Source organism: Aotus nancymaae, unplaced genomic scaffold (genome assembly GCF_030222135.1).
Source record: "Aotus nancymaae isolate 86718 unplaced genomic scaffold, 86718_ANA_hifiasm-v0.15.2.pri h1tg000089l, whole genome shotgun sequence".
Taxonomy (NCBI): Eukaryota; Metazoa; Chordata; class Mammalia; order Primates; family Aotidae; genus Aotus; species Aotus nancymaae.
In genome coordinates, this window is record NW_026988504.1 from 15649518 (window position 1) to 15671558 (window position 22041).

The following is a 22041-nucleotide window of genomic DNA, read 5'->3' on the forward strand; positions in this document are numbered from 1 at the left end:
ACTGCCCTCCAACCTGGGCAACAGAGCAAGACTGTCTCAAAAAAATAAAATAATACAATAATAATAATATGTATTTGTGATAGATATAATGTGACGAGAAGAGCACTTTACCTCTGAGGATCTTCCTGCCTAAACCCATAAGCTCAGTCTAATCATGAGGAAACCATCAGACAGATACCACTAGATAAGCATTTTACAATATGTCTGACCCAATCAATACTACTCAATCACAGTGATAAAAACAAGGCAGACTGAGAAATTACCACAACCAAGAGGAGAGTAAGGAGGCATAACAACTAAACTTAATGTGGTGTCCTAGATGAGATCCTGGAAAAGAAACAGAACTAGGTAAAAACTAAGGAAATCTGAATAAACTAAAGACTTTAGCTAACAGTGTATCAATATTCATTCATTTATTGTGAAAAGTGTACCAAGATAATGTAAAATGTTAAAAATAGGAGAAACTGAGTTCAGGTTATATGGGAATTCTTTGTACTATCTTCTTAAATTTTCTGTAAATCTAAAACTGTTCAGAAAATGTGTCTATTTTTAAATGGTCATTTTACTCAACATGATGAATTGGTGCTATTTTGGGATTTCTCCATTATAATCATTGTAAGATCGGGAGAAAAAATGGTGATAGAAACTATAAAATCAAATTCTAGCTATCTCAGTCAGTCCATGAATAGTTCTATGAATTATCGTATGTCACTACTATGTCTAAGACTTTTGACACTCCTTAAGGTAAAGGATTTTAACCTACCTTAACCTACCACAGAGCATCATGAATGGAATTCAGACTGTCGCTGAATTTGAATTTTTTCTTTAAAGTTCATTTTCATTTTCACCACCCTAACCGAAATTTAACATTTCCCTTCAATTGTGAATGTAGTCATCAGACAAAGGTAGCATTAGCAATACCCGGAACAAACAGAAATCATGGATATTTGTATAGCTCATTACATTATTGAGCAGTCACTAAATATTGTTTGCCCTCATCGGTATTCAGAAATTACTACCATGCCTACTGCTAGATCTTGATATTTACTGCATTAATGTAGAAGCATATGTATTACTTTATCACTGTTTTGTTTTACTAATATTTGAGCAACTGAAACTCAATATAATTTTTCTTGGTAATCTTTTATTTGATTTTTAAAATATTATTCTAAGAAGGACTACACAGACTTCACCAGATTCCCAGCAGGGTCCATGGTACAAAAAATGTTAAGAATGCCAGTAAGAAAGCCTAGAATGTCAATAACCCACAGACTTTCAGTATGTCTAAACCCTAATGTCAATAGAGCCCTCTCATTTTACAGCCTTCATCTTCCCAAGCATCTAGCAATGAAGCTATAATTTTTATATTTATGTTTTAATATTTGTTTTAAAAATCTATTGTTTGCATACTTTCACTATGAGTTTCTCATAAGAAAATCCCTGCCAATACCAAAGTACATAAGTCTCATAATCTATATAGGTGTCTGCTTACAATAAATGGCAGTAAGACAACAAGACTCAACAAAAAAGAAAGAAGCCTGAAAGAACAACAAAACAGAGAAACTGATTCTCAGTGACAGTCTTGTCTTTTATCTTAAGCCAGGCCTTGAACTCTACCTTGTTTAATTATTAAATCAGGAGCTGCTCAGCAAGACCTGTCTAGTTTCAACAATTCTTAAATTCAATCCTGCTGGCAGACTCTGTCCATTTTTCTCTATATTTACCACTATTACCTATGACAAAGTTTGAATGCTAATTTTTAAAATTCAACTTTCATTAAAAAGAATGAAGGTTCTCTGACAGGTACCTCTTGGCTCTAAAGCATGACTTTTCTTTTTATCCCAAACTTATAAAAATTAAAAATTCCATTATGAATGATACTTCTCTCAATATTATTTAATAAATAAAATATACCCATGCAATAAACATCAAAGCAATATACTTTACAATTTTCCATTTTATTTATTTATTAAATATATTTACTTTTGTGAATTTAAATGTTGAAATAATGAAAATGTATTTTAGATTTAAATTTGGTTTTTGTCCATGGCTTTAAATATCAAAGAGCTATCTGTATACCCACGTTCATGCCAGCATTATTCACAGTAGCTAAAAGGTAGAAGCCAACTTGAGTATCTATCTGCCAATGCATGGACACACATGTATGCATAGAGGGGAATATTATTCAGCCTTTAAAAAGAAACTTTGACACATGCCACAACATGAATGGACCATAATGACATTATGCGAAGTGAAATATGTCAGTCACTAAAGGATAAATACTGCATAATTCCACTTATATGAGATTCCTAGAATGGTCAAATCTGTAAGAGACTGAAAGTAGAAAGGTGGTTGTGAGGAACTGAATGAAGAGGGCAAATGGAGAGTTATTGTTTATCAGGTGCAGAGTATTAGGAAAGATGAAAAAATAGTAGTGATTGTTGTACCACAATGTAAATGTACACAATGCCACTGAACTATATACTTAAAATTATTAAAATGGTAAATTTCATGTTATGCCTATTCAGTAAAAAAAGACTGAGGAAAAAGAATCTGACCATTGATTTATTTGTATCCTAAATATATTAAATGTTCCTATAAATCCAAGAAAAGAATAACTGAATTTAAAAATAGACAAAGGGGATTAATCGGCAATTTTAAAAGGCCAAGAAACATAAGAGCCAAAAGAGAAATGGAAATTAAAATAATACACTTTTCAAATTAGAAATAAAAAAAATTTTTTTTGAAACCAGGTTACACTTTGTCACCCAGGCTGGAGTGCAGTGGTGTGATCATGGCTCTTTGCAGCTTTGGCTTCCTGGGCTCAAGTAATCCTCCTACCTCGGCCCCACAAGCAGCTGGGACTACAAGTGTGTGCTACTATGCCCAGCTAATTTTTGTATTTTTTGTGGAGATGGGGTCTTGCTGTGTTGCCCAGGGTGGTGTCGAACTCCTGGGCTCAAGTGATCCACCTGCCTCAGTCTCCCAAAATGCTAGGATTACAGGCGTGAGCCACCATGCCTGGCTAAAATAGTTTAAAATTTGATAAGTCCAAGTCTTAGCAAGGATGTGAAGACAATTCATACTCTTTTTGAGCAGTAACATAAACTGATATTACCACTTTGAAAAGCTTACTATGGATACAGAAATTACACTCTTACATACTCCCTAAAGCAGCGATTTTCAAATTGTGGGTCTCAACCTATGTGAAATCAAGTTGTAAATCACAACCCAGCAATTTTTAAAAGAAATTAAACAAAATAAAAAGAACAGAATATGTTAGATAAATGGCCAAAAGTAAAAATGAAACTTTTGTTTGAGTTATAAATACGCAGACAGATGTGTGTTCATATATGTACTTGTGTATGTTCTGGGCATAGTTTATAAAATTTCTTTCTTACTGGGAGTCATGGTCAAAAATTAAATGAAAGCCAATGGCTTAGGGCAGCAATTCTCAAAGTATGGTCAACAAACTCCTGAGCTTCCACAAGACTCTTTTAGTAGATCCACAAGGTCAAAACAATTTCTATAATTATACTAAGACATAAACTGCCCATTTCACTATCATTTTCTCACAAGTATACAGTGGAGGTTTCCAGAGGCTAGGTGGCACGTGATATCACAACATAATAAATGCAAAGACAGATATGAGAATCCAGCTGCCTTCTAAGCCAGAGGTTAAAAAGTTTTTTTAAATATAGCCCCCAAAGAAAGCATACATCAGACTAGTGTGTTTAATTACTAAAAATAGGTCCCAAATTTGACTCTGAGCAACCTAAACAAAATTGAAAACATGATCATCTACAAGAACCTTGCATGTGCATATTAAGCTTTTCTCCTTTTTAAAATCCAATGATTTAATTTTCAATATTTTAATTTATAAGTGATAACACAATTCAAACAAAAAGGAAATCACATTTTTTTTACCTATTGTTTTAAGTTGAATTGTGTCCTCCAAAAAGATATGTTGAAGCCCAATCCCTCATACCTACGACTATGGTCTTATTTGGTTGGAAATAGTGTCTTTGCAGATGTAAGCCAGTTAAAATCAGATCATACTAGATTAGGGTGGGCCCTAAACCCAACAACTTCTGTCATTATGAGAAGGCCATGAGCATGAGAAGACACCAAGACACAGAAATACACAAGGAAGACGCAAACGTTGACAGAGCAGGACTGCCATGCTGCAGCTCTAAGCCAGAAAATGCCAAGGACCACCCGCAGCCACCAGAAGCTCCAGAGACTAGAATAATTTTCTTCTTCCAGAACCTTCAAAAAAGATCAGGTTCCTGCTGGCACCTTGCTTTCATACTTCAGGCCTTCAAACTGTGAGGCAATAAACTTCTGTTGCTCTAAGCCACTATGTTTGTGGTCATGTGCCACAGCAGCCCTAGGAAATCAACACATCTAACAAATTGGCCTACTTTTGGTTTGTTTTTATTCTTTTATTTTTAATTTTTTGAGATGGAGTCTTGCTCTGTTGCCCAGGCTGGAGTGCAGTGGCATGATCTCAGGTCACTGCAATCTCTGCCTCCTGGGTTCAAGCGATTATCCTGCCTCATCCCCCTGAGTAGCTGGATTTACAGGCGCACGCCACCATGACCAGCTAATTTTTGTATTTTGAGTAGAGACAGGATTTTACCATGTTGGCCAGGCTGCTCTCGAACTTCTGACCTCAAGTGATCTGCCCACTTCAGCTTCCCAAAGTGCTGGATTATAGGCGTAAGCCACAGCACCCGGCCTGTTTTAATTAAAAACAGCCTTGGTTTGAAAATGTAGAAGAATGGACACTCACATATACTTTCAATAAGAGAGTAATTTTAATACGTAGATATTAATTTTTTCTTTTTCATCTTTTCTAAAGTTTCAATAGTGAGCTTGTATATCTTTTGCAATAACAAAAACTTTAATTTTGAAACCACTTTTGTGACCACTATTTAACATTTTTCTGTAAGTTCTAGTCAATGTACAATAAATTATAAAATATTTGCTACATACACATAAAGAGTTGAAATTTCTAACACACATTTATTCCTGAGTCTTTTATACAGCATAAATATAAAACTTTATAAACAAAAGTTTGAGATTCAGGAATAAATATTACAAAAGATGTCCTAAAAACCCCAGAGTTCTGTTTTCTTTATTAACTTGGTATGTTGATTCTAAATGTACAATTATCCCTTGATATCTCAGGGAAACTAATTGCAAGACACCCTACAATACCAAAATCCAGAGATGCTCAAGTCCCTTATGTCAAACAGCATAGTATTTGCATATGCCCTACACACACCCTGCTGTGTATTTTAAATCATAACCAGATTACCTACAATATGCCTGATATAATGTAAATGCTATATAAATAGCTGTAATCCCACTAAACCTAGATATCTGCAAAAAAATAAACACAATGAAAGAAAGCTGTTTTGCAGTATTTTTATTTGTATTATTTCTATTGTATCATTTTATTGTTTTTTAAAATGTTTTTGAATATTTTTATCTGTATTTGGTGGAATCACAAATGGGGAACCCACAGATTCAGACAGCTGATTTTATTTGTAAAAGGAACGGTCCCATAGTGGCCAAGACTCTTCTGATGAGAAAGGAAGGAAGACTTCCTTATCAGACATCCAGAGTAATTACAAAGCAGAGCCAGAGAAATTATCCAGTGTTCACATATATAGAAGTCCAATATATAATAGTGGGCATGACCGATCAATGAAGGAAGGAGGAATTACTCTAAAGTAAAGCTGGAAAAAAAATTATCCACATAGAAAAAAGAAAAATTAAACCCCTATCTTGTAATAGTCACAGAAACTAACTCCAGAAGGATTCAGGCCTCAAGCTTAAAGGCAAAACTTTCAAGCTTTTTGCAGAATATATAGGTGAACCTTCCTGCACTTACAATAGAGACAGATTTGTTTAACAAGACATAAAAAGCACTTTTTTTTTTTTTTGAGACAGAGTCTTGCTCTATCGCCCAGGCTGGAGTGCAGTGGTGTGATCTGAGTTCATGGCAACCACCGCCTCCTGGGTTCTCCTGCCTCAGCCCCTCGAGTAGCTGAGATTATAGGCATGCATCACCATGCCTGGCTAATTTCTGTATTTTCAGTAGAGATGGGGTTTCTACATATTGGCCAGGCTGATCTTAAATTCCTGAGCTCAGGTGATTCACCCACCTCGGCCTCCCAAAATATTGGGGTCACATGCATAAGCCACCATGCCTAGTCAAAAAAGCACTAATTATAGAAGACTTATAAATTTGACTAAGTTAAAATAAGAACTTCCTTCATCAAAAGACTGTCTCTCTCCAAAGTTGTATTTCTCTCCCTTAGGATTACAAGGCTTGCTGATTGCACATGGAGATTTGTGAAGGAGACTTCAACAGTGGTCCTGTGCTATTGTGGAGATCTCTCCCTGAGGCTCACCCCATCCTTGCTACTTGAGCAGACTCTAATTGACGAATACAAGGACCTGGTCTTCCAGGTTTTCCCCAATATGCCTAAAAGTAACTTTTAAACCCAAAAGACAAAGGCTCACAGTCCAAAATACCTAGATACCTGCAAAAAAACACTATGAAAGAAAGTCAGCAGTATTCGCATATATATATTATCATCTATATTAACATTCATAATAGATAGCACACTATGACATATAATATTCTGAAGATAAATTATGAAAACAGATGAACTAAGAATTTTAAATAAGCTTAATCAATAAAGAGTCAAATGAGGCCAGGCACAGTGGCTAACACCTGTAATCCCAGCACTTTGGGATGCTGAGGTGGGCAGACCTGAGGTGGGCAGATCACCTGAGGTCAGGAGTTTGAGACCAGCCTGGCCAACATGGTGAAACCCCATCTCTACTAAAAATACAAAAATCATCTGGGCATAGTGGCACGCACCTGTAATCCCAGCTACTCAGACGGCTGAGACAGAGAATTGCTTGAACCCAGGAGGTAGAGGTTGTGGTGAGCTGAGATCACACCACTGCACTACAGCCTGGGCAGAATATACAGGTGAAACTATATATTCAGACAGAGTGAAACTCCATCTCCATCAATCAATCAATCAATCAATCAATCAATCAATAAAATAAAGAGCCAAAATGCTAGGTATAAAAAATAATAACTGAAATAAAAAAATAATAGATCCTTAAGCAGGAGTAACTCTACCAAATAATTAACTGATGAGAGTCAGATCAGAACGAGAAACTATCATAGAAATAAAGAATACGAAGAAAATACAAAGATATAAAAAACATAGCATAAGACCTAAGAGGTAGAAGGGATAGATCTTTTCAAAGAAATAATGATTGTAAATATACTCTTCAAAACTAAAGAAAAAAACTCAAATTTAAAGGGCTCAAAATAATGCCAAAAAGTCCATAACTAGAGACACTAGGGGTATATTTACATACATAAAAATCAAAGAGATGATGTTTAGAACTGCTCATCTCCTCCATACTTGAAAACCAAGTGGGGTCATGTGTTTTTCTAATGTTTATTTTGTATTAATAGGTGTGGCTCCAGTGTCTTCTGGCAATGGATATTGAGAGAAAGAAACCTAAAGGTATCTTAGTACTTTTTCCCTATTAGTGACTTAATTTTTTGTTGTTTTTTCTTTGGGGTAGGGGAATGGGGAGAGGATGGTGGTGGTTTACAATTTGGACACTCAAAGGATTCTAGAGCCTCAAGGACTCCCAGGGATCTGTCTACCACACTTGGCCAGTTACCATGGTAAAAACCTCAACTGTGCCTCAAGCCTCCCAATCCAGAGACTGTTGTATTCTCTCCAGAAGACAACCTAATGTCTTCTGCTGAGTTATAGACAATCCCATGCTTCACAAAATGGGGGAGAAGATATAAAGACTTGGTCATTTTTTTTGTTATTTTATTATTTTTACAAAGTTGTATTATAAGATACTTCAAATATCTACAAAATTAGAAGGAAGAGTATAATAAACCCCCTTGTACCCAGCACTCCAATTAAACATCTAGCTGCTTCTTAAATAGACCTTCCAGCAATTTAGTGTTGAAGAACCACTTATAATCCCTCTTCCAGGGATGCCTGGAGTCTCTGGAGGTCCCATGGTGTAATTTGGCTTCCTTCCCAGATTTCTTCACTGCTGATTTAGGATTATGCTTTCCTGAGCCTGCTATATCAATTTCAACAAATCCATTGCCTTTCTAACTCCAAAAATTGTATTGCTCTCCCATTCTCTTTGTCCATCCGGGCTTATGCCTTTTTCTTTACCCTATTCCTATCATTTCCATAGAATGGAATGGAGGCCCATACAGTATTCAACTCTTCATCAAACAAATGTGTTAATTTTTTCTTCTGTTGCTCCATTGCTCAAGCTGGTATGCAGTGACACAATCACACCTCACTGCAGCCTTGACCTCCTGGGCTCAAGTGATCCCTCCTGCCTCAGCCTCTCAAGTAAGTGGGACTACAGGCACATCCTACCAGGCCCAGCTAATTTGGGTTTTTTTGAAGAGACGTGGTCTCGCCATGTTACCCTAGATGGTCTTGAACTCCTGGGTTCAATCAGTCTGACCATCTTAGCCTCCCAAATTGCTGGGAACTTCTTTAACTGAGTCCTTCTTTTTTCATTTGTATGTCTCTTGATTGTCATTCTTGTATGTTACATTTTTTAACATAATATTTACAATGATCTGAGTACTTATTGTGTAACTTAATTTATGTGTATTAATATAATACTTCCAACAACTTACATTATATTGTACCACAGTTATTCTATTCCACAAGTGAGAACAATTAACATCTGAAAAGCTTACACGACACCCAAGCTATTAAAGAGTTGGGATTTAGTCCAGTTCCAAACAACTGTGCATACCACTTCTCATTTGTTTTTCAATGTGAGGTAGGCCAGAGTACTAGTCTAAGGATGCAATGTAACACACTCTAAGATATACGTGTGATATGCCTGAGTAACTGACTCTTGTTCAAATTCCACAGCTTTAAATTCAAGAAAGTACTTGGACCAAGCCAGGCTGGCCTGGGGAGGTTGTGAATGTTAATGAGGACAGAGTTCATGCCTGGGATTAACACTTGACCATTCTATGAGGCCATATTACATACAGATGCTCTTTGACTTACAATGAGATTATGTCCCAATAAATCTGTCAGTAAGTTTCAAACATTAATAAGTTAAAAATGCATTTAATACACCTAACCTACCAAACATCATCGCTTAGCCTGGCCTACCTTAAATGTGCTCAGAACACCTACATTAACGTACAGATGGGCAAAATCATCTAGCACAAAGCCTATTTTATAAAGAAGAATAGGGTGTTTCATGTAACTTACTGAATGCTGTATTGAACGTGAAGAACAGAATGACTGTACAGATGGTCCCCAACTTATGATGGCTTGACTTACATGATTTTTCAACTTTATGACAGTGCAAAAGCAATATGCATTCAGTAGAAACCACATTTTCAGTATTCATACAACCATTTTGGGACATAACCCCATAGTAAATTGTGGAGCATCTGATATTCTACTGAATGCATCTTACTTTTGCACCATCATAAAGTCAAAAAATTATAAGTCAAACCTTCATTAAGTAGGGGACCATTTGTATCAGTAAAAAGACTGATGAGGCATACTGGCCATGGACATGAGGAGCTCTGATCCACGGGCAGAGTAGCCTTCCAACAGAACTGTTCCAGGTTTATGGATCTTAGGATATAAGGCAGAATCCTAAAGAGCTGAAGAAAGTCACTTCCTCAGACTTGGACTCCACAGCCATGTATTCAATGAAGAGTCTCTTTGGGGGATCCTCTATCTTACCCTGACCAGTGTCATGGGTCTCTCTGCTGTGTAGTCTGATTGTGGTGACCTCCTTCAGAATTATTTCAGTAAGGAACATTTTGGGCTTACCCATGTGATGTCTATGTCTGGTTTGAGTCAACATATCATCTATTACAAAAATTTATCAGAGTGGTCACACTACTCCAATCTCCCTATTTGATTCCCTTCACATGAGCATTATTTTCAGAAAAACAATCAAGTATTCCATTAAAAAGAATGAAACAAACAAAAAAAAGGTAGAAAATAAATGGCTGGGCATGGTTGCTCATGACTCTAATCCCAGCACTTTGCAAGGCCAAAGTGGGCAGATCACTTGAGCCCAGGAGTTCAAGACCAGCCTGGCCAACATGGCGAAACCCTGTCTCTACTAAAAATATAAAAATTAACCAGATGCGGTGGCATGCACCTGTAGTACCAGCTACTTGGGAGGCTGAGGCACAAGAATTGTTTGAGCCTGGGAGGCAGAGGTTGCAGTGAGCCAAGATCAAGTCACTGCACTTCAGCCTGGGCAACAGAGCAAAATCCTGTCTCAAAGGAAAAAAAAAAAAGAAAAAAGAAGAGATTATCTCTAAACTGAAAGTCAACGAAAAAATAAAAAAAGAAGAAAGACTTATAAAGCCTTCTGAGGGTGAAAAAATAATAAATAAAAAGCAACATCAAACACTCTAGAGTCAAATCCCTCACAAACTTCAAGGGTCTGTCCATTGCCACACATAAATCTGTATGGAGTAGGAAGGTGAAGTCTTTTTTTTGATTCTATAACACACTTCTTTCTATACTGTGCACATCAGGGAAGCATGAGGACATGGACATTAAGAAGATAGGTTCTAAGATGTCAAGAAAAGGTTTAAAGACTCACTGTGGACTGTGTTTGTGCCATGTATTCACTCTCCATTTTATTCAGGCGCACATTTGTATCCTCAAGCAATTCTTGAATGTTTTCAGTGTGTCGCTTTTGAAGATCAAACTTTTCCTGTTCCATTTCTGCTACAGCATTGTGAAGCTACATCAGGAAATCAAGAGTTAACTCTCTTACTACCACGAAATTGACTATTTCGTAATTTAGGAAAAAAAAATGTTTCATATATTCCTCTATTTATATATATGGTGACCTGAACACCAAAAAATATTTTTAAAAAAACCAATAAACATTCAAGATAAAGATATCATATAAAAAGCAGGATCAAGAAACATTTAATTTTTTTTTTACTTTCCTGAATTGAAAATGTTAATGGATAAACAAATAGTAAAAGGAACTATGTGCCTCAGGTAGAAATGGTAAGTAAACCGGACAGATAATACAAGTAACCAACATTAGCATTAGTCTAAAATAAGAAAACAGAAACATTATAATATTGCTACTAATTAGGAATATTGTCTCGCTGTCTGCATTGTTCAGTGTTGTACTTGAAGTCCTAGCCAGAGCAATTACGAAAGAGAAAGAAATAAAAAGCATTCAAATAGAAAAGAAGTCAAATTATCTCTCTTTGCTGACAATATGATTTTATAGCTAGAAAATCCTAAATACTCTGACAAAAGGCTCCTAAACCTGATAAACGACTTCAGTAAAGTTTCAGAACACAAAATTAACACAAATTTCTATACACCAATAACATTCAAGCTGAGAGCAAAATCCAGAATGCAATCCAATTTAAAATAGCCACACACAAAAAATAAAATGCCTAAGAAGACATCTAACCAAATAAGTGAAATATCTTTACAAGGAGAACTACAAAACACTGTTGAAAGAAATCAGAGATGATACACACACACAAAAAAATGGAAAAACATTCCATGCTCATGGATTGGAAGAATTAGTATCATTAAAATGGCTCTACTGCCCAAAGCAATCTACAGATCGAACAGTATCCCATCAAATTACCAATGTCATTTTTCACAAAATTAGAAAAAATAATTCTAAGATTCATATGGAACCAAAAAAGAGCCTGAATAGCTAAAACAATCCTAAGCAAGAAGAATGAGCCAGGCATGGTGCCTGATGCCTGTAGTCTCAGCACTATCGGCAGGCTGAGGCGGGAGGATCACTTGAGGTCAGGAGTTCAAGATGAGCCTGGGCAACACAGTGAGATCCCATCTCTAAAAAAAAAAGAATGTTTTAAATTAGCCAGATATGGTAATGCACACCTGCAGTCCAAGCTACTCAGGAGACTGAGGCAGGAGGATCACCTGAGTCCAGGAAGTCAAAGACAAATGGGATTACATCAAACTAAAAAGCTTCTGCACAGAAAAAAAAAATCAACAGAGCAAAAAGGCAACCTACAGAATGGGAAAATATATTTGCAACTATACATCTGATATGGGGTTTATATCCAAAATATGTAAGAAACTCAAACAACTCAATAGCAAAAATCAAATATTCTGATGATTAAAAAATAACCTAATGACTTATTCAGGCCAAGGATCTAAATAGACATTCCTCAAAAGAAGACATAGAAATGGCCAAAAGGTATACAAAAAAATGCTAAACCTCACTAATCATTAGGGAAAGGCAAATCAAACTTACAATGAGATATCATCTCACTGTAGTTAGAATTATTATTATTGAAAAGTCAAAAGACAGCAAGTGTTGGTGAGGATGTAGAGAAAAGAGAACGCTTATATACTGTTAGAGGGGAATACAAATTAGTACAGCCATTATTGAAAGCAGTGTGGTTCCTCAAAAAATTAAAAATAGAACTACCATATGATCCAGCAATCCCCCTACTAGATATAAATCCAAAGAAAATAAAATCAATATGTCAGAGATAGCTCTATTCCCATGTTTACGCAGCACTATTCACAATAGTCAAGATATGGAATCAACGTAAGTGTCCATCAAGGGATGAATGAAGAAAATGTGACACACACACACACACACAAACACGCACACACACAAGAATACTATTCAGCCATAACAAAGAATGAAATCCTGCCATTTGCAACAACATAGATGATCTTAGAAGGACACTGTGTTAAGTGGAATGAACTGGGAACAAAAACACAAATACATAGCCACACTCATGGAATTTTAAAAACTGAGCTCATAGAAGTAGGGAACAGATAGAGATTAGAAGAGGCAGGGGAGGAGAGGGAGGAAGGCAGATAGAAGTTAAAAAGCAGGTACAATGTTACAGTTATTGATAGGGTTTGAATTGTAATCCCTATAATTCCTATGTGTCAAAGAGAGACCGGGTGGAAGTAACTAAATCATGGGGTGGGTTCCCCCATGCTGTTCTCATGATTCTGAGTGAGCTCTCATGAGATCTGATGGTTTTATAAGTGTGTGATAGTTCCTCCTGTGTTCATTCTTCTTCCTGCTGCCTTGTGAAGAAAGTGGCTTGCTTCTCCTTCACCTTCTACCATAACTAAGTTTCTTGAGGCCTCCCCAGCCATGCTGAACTGTGAGTCAATTAAACCTCTTTCCTTTATAAATTATCCAGTCTCTGGCAGTTCTTTATAACAGTTTGAAATGGACTCATACAGTAATATAGGAGAAATAAATTATGGTTTTCTAGTGCACTGTAGAGTGATTATAGTTAATAATAACGTATTATATAGTTCAAAAAGTTAGAAGAGAGGAATTTGAATGTCCTCACCAAAAAGAACTGATAAATGTTTGAGGTGATAGAAATGCTAATTACTCTGACTTTATCAGTATGTAATGTATCTATGCATTGAAATATAACACTGTACCCTAAAAATATGTAAAATTATTACATTTCAATTAAAAATAAAATAAGTTTATACAATAAATTCTAGTTCATATTATATTATCTAAAATTTCAGTAAACAAATGCTCCAGTGGCCCAAATACAAAGTTAAAATGGCTTAATTTCCAAAATTGTTTTAGTGCTATTTAACTAATTTTTCTTAAAATCCATTAGCCATAAGAAATCCAGAACATAAATTCAAGAACTAGTCAAAATAATATTTTCTAAATAAAAACTAGTTTATAGACCATAAGCCTCCAGAAGAAAATATACCAAAACATGAACGGGTAGCTATTTTTAAAAAGCATAGAATTTTAGTTATTTTATACTTTTCTGTATATTCTGTGACATTTATTATTTTTATAATTAAATATGTTACTTGGAAGCATAAACTTTTATATTTTCCATTACTGTTTTACGCAGCTTACCTTTTTTTCCCAGTCATTATTTAGAGATTCTGTACTTTGTTCACATATCTTTTTTAGCTCTGCAATCTGGTCTTCTTTAGTCTCTCTGATAACTTGACAGTCACGTATCAGTGTCTGAACTGTCAAAAATGATGAAAACATAGTTAAACCAATTCTAGATACATAGAGTTAAAAGATTTAAAATTCAGTTAATAGATAATTCAATTTTTCACCAAGTCTTCTCAATGCTTTCTTCTAAAATATCTTTTATTCCTTGTTCTTTTTCTCGATTTCTACCACCACAGACAGCCTTAGTTAAATTCATCATTACTTGGTCCCTAGACAATTTTTACAGTGTATTGGCCTCAAGCACCATTCCCCTCCAAACAGTTCTCTGTTGCTTTGAGGAAACCTTTCACCATTATTCCAAGTGAAGTAACTCAGGAGTGGAAAACAAATACCGTATGTTTTCTCTTATTAAGTGGGAGCTGAGCTATGGGTATGCAAAGGCATACAGAATGGTATAATCGACTTTGGAGATGCAGGATTCAGAAGCAGGGGGTTTAGGGGTGTGGGATAAAACTACATATTGAATAAAATGTACACTACTTGGGTGATGGGCACACTAAAGTCTCAGACTTCACCACAGTACAATTAATCCATGTAACCAAAAACCACTTGTACCCTCAAAGCTATTGAAATTTTAAAAATTTAAATAAATAAAGAGGGCTTTCACTGGTGCAAATCTGGTAGTTACTCCCAGGCTTACAAACATTCTACAGCTCTCCTCATCTAAAAGATAATAAAAGTCAAAGCCCCCGACGTGGACAACAGTTCCTCGTGATTCTGATCATAACTCTTCCCACTTGCATGTTTTAAACCAGTATTATAAACACACCGACCTATCTGCAGATTCCTGAGTTCATATTCTTTCTTATATCACTGCCTAAATATGATCATCCATCTACCTAGAATACTTTTCCCTCCCTTATTGAAAATCTGCAGATTCCTGAGTTCATATTCTTTCTTATATCACTGCCTAAATATGATCATCCATCTACCTAGGATACTTTTCCCTCCCTTATTGAAAAACTCCATATACACCATGGAATACTATGCAGCCATAAAAAAGGATGAATTAAATGTCCTTTGCAGGGACATGGATGAAACTGGAAACTATCATTCTCAGCAAACTGACACAAGAACAGAAAACCAAACACTGCATGTTCTCACTCATAAGTGGGTGTTGAACAATGAGAACACACATGGACACAGGGAGGGGAACATCACACACCAGGGCCTGGGGGATGGAGGACTAGTGGAGGAATAGCAGGGGGGCTAGGGGAGGAATAGCAGGGGGATTGGGGAAGGATAGCATTAGGAGAAATAGCTAATGTAGATGACAGGGCGATTGATGTAGCAAACCACCACTATGGCACATGTATACCTATGTAACAAACCTGCACGATCTGCACATGTACCCCAGAACTTAAAGTATAATAAATAAATTTTTAAAAAAGAAAAAAAAAAGAAAAACTCCTACTTATCCTTAGAATCTCAACTCAAAAATCATATCTTCTTTATGAAGCAGTTACCAAATTTCTCCCCTTGAAGGAACAGAAAGAAATTCCTCTTTATTCCCATGAAACCTCAAGTATTTCTCAGTTAAATCACTTATTAACATTATAATGATTTACTTGCCTGTTTCCTCTTTAATGAGACTACATTCACGGAGGAGAAAGAGATTTCAAACTTTTATCCACAGGGCATAACAGTGCCACATAGGCAAGTGCTCAAAAAGACACATACTGAATGAATAAATAAAGAACCCCTAATTTCAATACATTATTGCTGCTAGATACTTTTAAATCGTTTTCAAGGTTTATGTTACTAACATGAAATCGGTTTTAAATTATATAAAATATTTGTCTTATAAATCATTTATGTTTCTATCTTCTTTACTAAAATTATTTAAACAGTCACTGATTTAAGTAAAACTTTAACATATTCATGTCTTCTGGATAGTAAAATGAATTCAGCTCCATTTTTAATTCAATATAATATTATCATAGCTTACTAAAAGTGTTTTTATTCATTTACTTAGAAATGGCAAAATTTTTGTAAACATTTCCCTAAAAATTGTTTTCATTCTTATAAATCAACTGCACAACAAATGAGGAGAGGAGATGAATCCAAGTTAACCTAGCGTGAGTCTTCACCATCTACAATACATTTTACTTTACACTTCCAAAATTAAACTAAGATCTGGCTGCAATTGAAAATGCCTTTAGAAATGTTATTTTTAAAACCTAGTCATTTTTAAACCTTAGGCATGTTTGAATTGCCTGTTTTGAATCAGGGTAAAGAAGAAAACCTGGAAATAAATTTAAAATATTTTTCTAGCCACTGATAATATTTGGATAAAGAACCTAAACTAATTTACAATTGTGTTTACCAACATTTAAGGGTGGAAATGAATCAAAAAATATTTATTTCATTGGTTAACTTCTCTATGTAATTGCTATCCTAAATTGTCAAGGGCATTATCATTCACTCAGATACACTCAGGTTTGGTGATTTGGGGGAGAGGCAGTAAGTCCTATACAAGAACTCCTAAATAAAAACCTTCCCTTCTTCTTTTCTCTTACTCATTGCCTAGATCTTCTCATTCACTAAATCATAATTCACTCTTCAAAATTTCTTCTTCAGTTCCACTCTAACTACTCCCAGTGCCATCATTCAGATATTCTGGATCCTTCTCACCTTAACATGCAAACTTACAGCAGCACAGAAGTGTAACATCTTTGAGTTGGCAGGGACTTTACATATTATTTATTCCAACCTCACCATTTTATAATGAGTAAACCACGGCCCAGAGATGACTTGCTGTCATATATCAGACACTGATAACAGAGCTGGGATTAGAGCCTATGTTTTCTAATAAGTAGAATGCTCTCTCCCTCACTCCATTCTGCCTCTGCCTAACAGACTAGTCTGTTCAACACTTACCAGGCTACTCCTCCCAAAACATGAGGTCCTAAAACTCACGTCTCAAAATCCTTCCCTGGCTCTTTACATCCAGCATCTACAGGACAAAGTTCAAGCTTCTAAATCTAAAATTCAAGGTCATGCTGAATCTAGCCCCGAGTCAACTGTCTTAATATTTTTAAATCTATCTCTTAATGCATGGGATATCCACTCTAGCTAAGTAGTTGAGAAACACCCTTTGTACAATTTACCAATTTCAGCATTCCCGTCCCAGTACTGCAACTCTTCTCTCCAACTAACCAAGACTTTAAAACTTCACAAAATTTTACAAAAGTTCCTTTCTTGAAACAATATTTTCAACTCTCTCTGATGACCACCTATTGATGTAGATGTTTTGACCCATAATCATAGTCAACCAGGGTCAGAGTTAGCTCAAGCAGTTACCTCCTCATGCCAGACTTTCCATCTGTCCAGAGCCAACTTAATACTTGATTACATGCTTTCTTTGCCTTCTTAGTAAAAGTGTAAATAGGAAAAACTTTTTAATTTTTCTGTCAATAACAACACCAGCATATATTATCAGACATAAAAGTAGATACCTAATGGAATGAATTTTACTAGAGAAAGAAGAATAATTTCCTTTGACTTCTTCATAAAGAAAGCCAGTAAGTCCTAATTCCATGACTGCCCTCAATTCTCTATGGCATCTCTATCCCAATGAGGATAGAGTTAAGAAGAGGTAGTGAAAGCAACATACTCCTCCAACTCTGTAACTAAACCAACCACCACGACTACCCCATCACTGTCACTACACACACACACACACACACACACACACACACACAGTTTTTGCCCATTCATATGGAAGCCTACATAAATTTATCCATTGATGACAGCCCACATAAACATTCCCATCTCATACTATAAAAGGTCAGAAATCAAATTTTATTCACATCACTAGTAATAAAATGGAAACATTATTAAGGATATATGTAACAACACAACATCACCTTTCTTTTCAAGCTTTCTAATAGTCTCTTCAGTTTCATGTTGTTTACCCCTGTATAAAGTTTTCAGTTCTTCTATTTCATTATTCTTTCTTTCTAAAATCTGCAAATAAATTTAAAATGTTTTAGTATGTTGTATTACTTTATGTATAGGACATTTAAAAAATCCTGACATATTTAATTTCAATACATAAATAGAAAAAGTGATTGACTGCAACAAATATGACTACACTGTGAAATTTATGTATATATATACACATAAAGTAGTATCTCTTATCCACGGTTTTACTTTCTGCTGTTTCAGTTAGATGTGTGTATTTTTGTCCATATCCCTGTTAATAATTCTAGCCTAGTCAGAAGTTCACATTTTGCTCTTGCAGCAGCTAGAAGAAAGAATCTATATGATCTGCCACACTTGGAAGCTTCCAAGTTATCTGGAATCATGAGATTTTCCTCCTTTTGACTAGTGAATATTGCTGCAAATTGGAATTGTAGTGATTTAAGTGACTTTTTAAATTGATTCTCAAATGCCAGTGTTTTATAAATTAGGTAGAAGTGCTTTGTCCTGAAAAGGAATTAGGGATTCTTTTTTCAGATTAGTGTAAAAATGGGTGAAATTTTATGTGTCTAATGTTTCTCTTCACATATTTTTCTTATACTTATGGTATCTACTGTTGTTCATCTGCTAGCAAATTCCAGCGGATAATAAGTGAATGGTGAATTAGCAGGTATATATTAATAGAAACCGTAAAGAACCAATCATATAACTTTTCAATGAGCACAATATTTTTGTAAGTCTATCTCAGCTAATCTCGTAAATTGTTTCCCCCAAAACTGTAAAAATTATATCATAGTGCATTAAGAAAATTATTAAATATATAAAAATGATTATCTGAAAGAAATATGTTATCTGTTTGAGATTTTCATATAATAATATTTTAAGGAGAATATATAAATAATAATTTAGGTGATTCCCTAAAATATAATTCCGAAATTAAACTGTCAGAGTGGCAGAAAGAAGCCATCAGAACCTTGCCACGTTGGGATAGTATAATTCATCACATTGCACTGAGATTGAACATTCTTCAGCTGAGCATGTCCCTGGATCCCCCCACAAGTGCCCTTCTATCCTTGGAGTGCAGAGTAACAACAATTCCCAGATACACGAGGAGATGACATGTAATCAGCCTACTTAATATCTAGCTCTGATATTGTGAATCAGAAAAATTAGCTCAAAATATGTCAAAAATTGCATTAAAATCTATTGTTAATTTATGTTATATCAGAAGTTTTAAATATAATCTTTTTATTTTTTTTGGAGGCAAAGTCTTGCTCTGTTGCCAGGCTGAAGTGCAGTGGTGCAATCTCAGCTCACTGCAACCTCCACCTCCCAGTTCAAGTGATTCTTCTGCCTCAACCTCCCAAGTAGCTGTGACTACAGGCACACGCCACCATGTCCAACTAATATTTGTATTTTCAGTAGAGACAGGGTTTCACCATGTTGGCCAGGATGGTCTCCATCTCTTGACCTCATGATCCGCCCACCTTGGCCTCCCAAAGTGCTGCAATTACAGGTGTGAGGCACCATATCCAGCCAAATATAATCATTTAATAAAATTTAATTGTGATCTTATACTTCAAAATACATCTATACTCACAAAGACTACAGAAATAACCAAAATGTAAGAAAGAGAGCAAGTAAGAGAAAACACTAATCAAGGGGAAAAAGGAATATCTGCTTTTCTTATGGTTTGGGTATATTTCCCATACACCCAAAAGTCAGCTTAACCCAAAAAAGAAAGAAAGGAAAAAAAAAAAAAGAACCAGGCATAGTAGCACACGCCTGTAGTCAGCTACTCTGGAGGCTTAAGGATCGCTTGAGTCCAATAATTTGAGGCTGAAGTGAGCCATGATCATGCCTGTGAATAGCCACTGTCCTCCTCCAGCTTGGGCAACATAGCAAGACCCCATCTCTAGATAAGGAAAGAAAGTTACTCGCCAGTGTCTAGCCAACTTTTTCTTAGTGTTTTCATTACTAGCCTTTACTTTACCTTTCCTTGTTTTAGTCACATAAGAAATGGAGCAAGTTTGACCTAATATCTATAAAGAAGCAAAAAAGAAAAAGAATGTATGCTAACAGGTAAAACACTCTACATTTTATACCTCACCAATTCCTGATGCTTAGAAAATGCCAGACAAGCAATAAATGAATGAATATACTTTTCAAATCTAGCATAAAGTCAAGGATTTTATTTATATTTTACCTGGCACTTCAAACTAGTTGCACTGTCTTCTGCAAATAAATTTCAGGATTTTAAAAAGAAATCTCTGGAAATAATTTTTATTAAATATGTTACTTAGACTAAATCTTTGTAATAGACAAACCAAGAAGCCTATTTCAAATTCCATCACCATAATTTTTCCTGTCTTATACATCAAGAGATTCTATTTCAATTGGACATGTTATATCAAAATTATATTACTGACTCTCTAACATACTTACAATAGAGAACTGTTATCTAAACAAATAAAACCAAAGTAAAACTCTAGTAAGAGCAAAAAAAAAATATTTGCCTGCAATACCTGAATGAGTGAAAGGAAACTGAAAAAAGAGAATTCAGGTTTTTTTCTCTTTCTAATATCCATCAGTGGTTTCTCCCTTATTGTTTTGAAGGATGAGCCAAATATGTATTTGATGAAATATTAATATATATATTAAGCTTTTAAGAAAGCTTGGATACATGATGCTTAACTATTGCAACTACCTGCCTCTGTCTCTAGTACTCAGTTTTAGGAAGCAGAATCATAGGCTTAGCTTTGAAACAATAAATGCAAAGTTTCCATTTGGATCAACCTTCATGTATTTCAAAGAAACACATACATACATTACTATCACTAAATGTTTTAATCACTACTAAAATATAGTAACAATCCAAATTCCATGTAGAATAATCATAATTAATGATTTTTGCTGTGCCAGCTAAGAAAAAAAAATAAATTTTATTTGAAAATACAGCCTGAAAGATTAGAAAGCATCAATCCCAATGAGCTACTTAAAAATAAGCCTTTATTGTCAGTGCCAGCATTAAAATGCATGCAGTCTATACAGAAGTAAGTACAAGAGTTCTTTTTTAAATTAAAAAGGAAATTTAATTATCAGAAAACTGAAAGAATATTAGAATAAAACATACTCTAGTATTTACCACTGATGTCTTATTTCAACTTTCATGAAAGTTAATGACAGAATACAGATAAAAGACTATAAGAAGGTCAGCCTAAATGCAATAGTTAAAGAACTAAAAGGTAATGTAAACATAAGATTTTAAATAAACACATTTGTTTGACTAATAAAGTTAAAAAATCAACTTTTGTTGAGGTATTACTTAGCATATTCCATTTATAACAGAATGTCATAAAGTACATAACTAAGTGGATGGATGGATGGATGGATGGATAACTGGATGGATCATCATAAGACCTAGAATTTTTTAATATTCAAATAACTAAAAGAACAAGAGATATCTATCCTACCTTCTGAACATCAACATCATGTTTCTGTTGTAGTCTAAGCTTTTCTTCATGAAATTTAGCTTCCATCATTTTTGTTTTCATGTCCAACTTCAAAAAAAATTTTCAAAAGTGTTATTAATTTACTTTTCCCTTTAGCAAAAAATACACAATTAAATTAAAATAACTTCCATAAAAAGACAGTTATCATTTTCCACTTTGACCTTGTAGTCACAGATTCTAGCAATCACATTACATATACCAACATGTTTATTACAGTTCTCCAATTACTTGTAAACTAGTTAAAGGTCTTTAAAATAAATTTCACCTGGTAAACAAAACTGACAATACTAAGTACAGATTCACTACTCTCTCCCACACAAAAGAAAAAGGCATTTTAAAGTGATATTTCCTTTTACATTTAAATCCACACAGTATTTTACTCTTTATTATTTTTCATTTCAGTAAGTCTCTTCCAACCTTTTTTTTCTTTGATCACATCTATGTGCTCATTTAAAAATACTCGAATTAACCTCTTTGTTTTTGCAGAAAGGAGGCTGGATGATCAAAAATGCTTCACAGAAGC

At 35.0% G+C, this 22041-nt stretch overlaps 1 protein-coding gene across 11 annotated transcripts in view; it reads right to left on the reverse strand.

Moving 5' to 3' along the window:
- CEP112 (centrosomal protein 112) overlaps positions 1-22041 on the reverse strand; it is a 664691-nt gene that overhangs the window by 515661 nt on the left and 126989 nt on the right. For all 11 annotated transcript variants that reach the window (XM_064369449.1, XM_064369448.1, XM_064369450.1 and 8 more), the window contains 4 exons: positions 21480-21566; positions 17952-18051; positions 13975-14093; positions 10696-10839 (listed from right to left, as the gene is read on the reverse strand). In XM_064369449.1, the coding sequence (XP_064225519.1) occupies positions 10696-10839; positions 13975-14093; positions 17952-18051; positions 21480-21566 (450 nt within the window). The remainder of the gene's footprint in view (positions 1-10695; positions 10840-13974; positions 14094-17951; positions 18052-21479; positions 21567-22041) is intronic.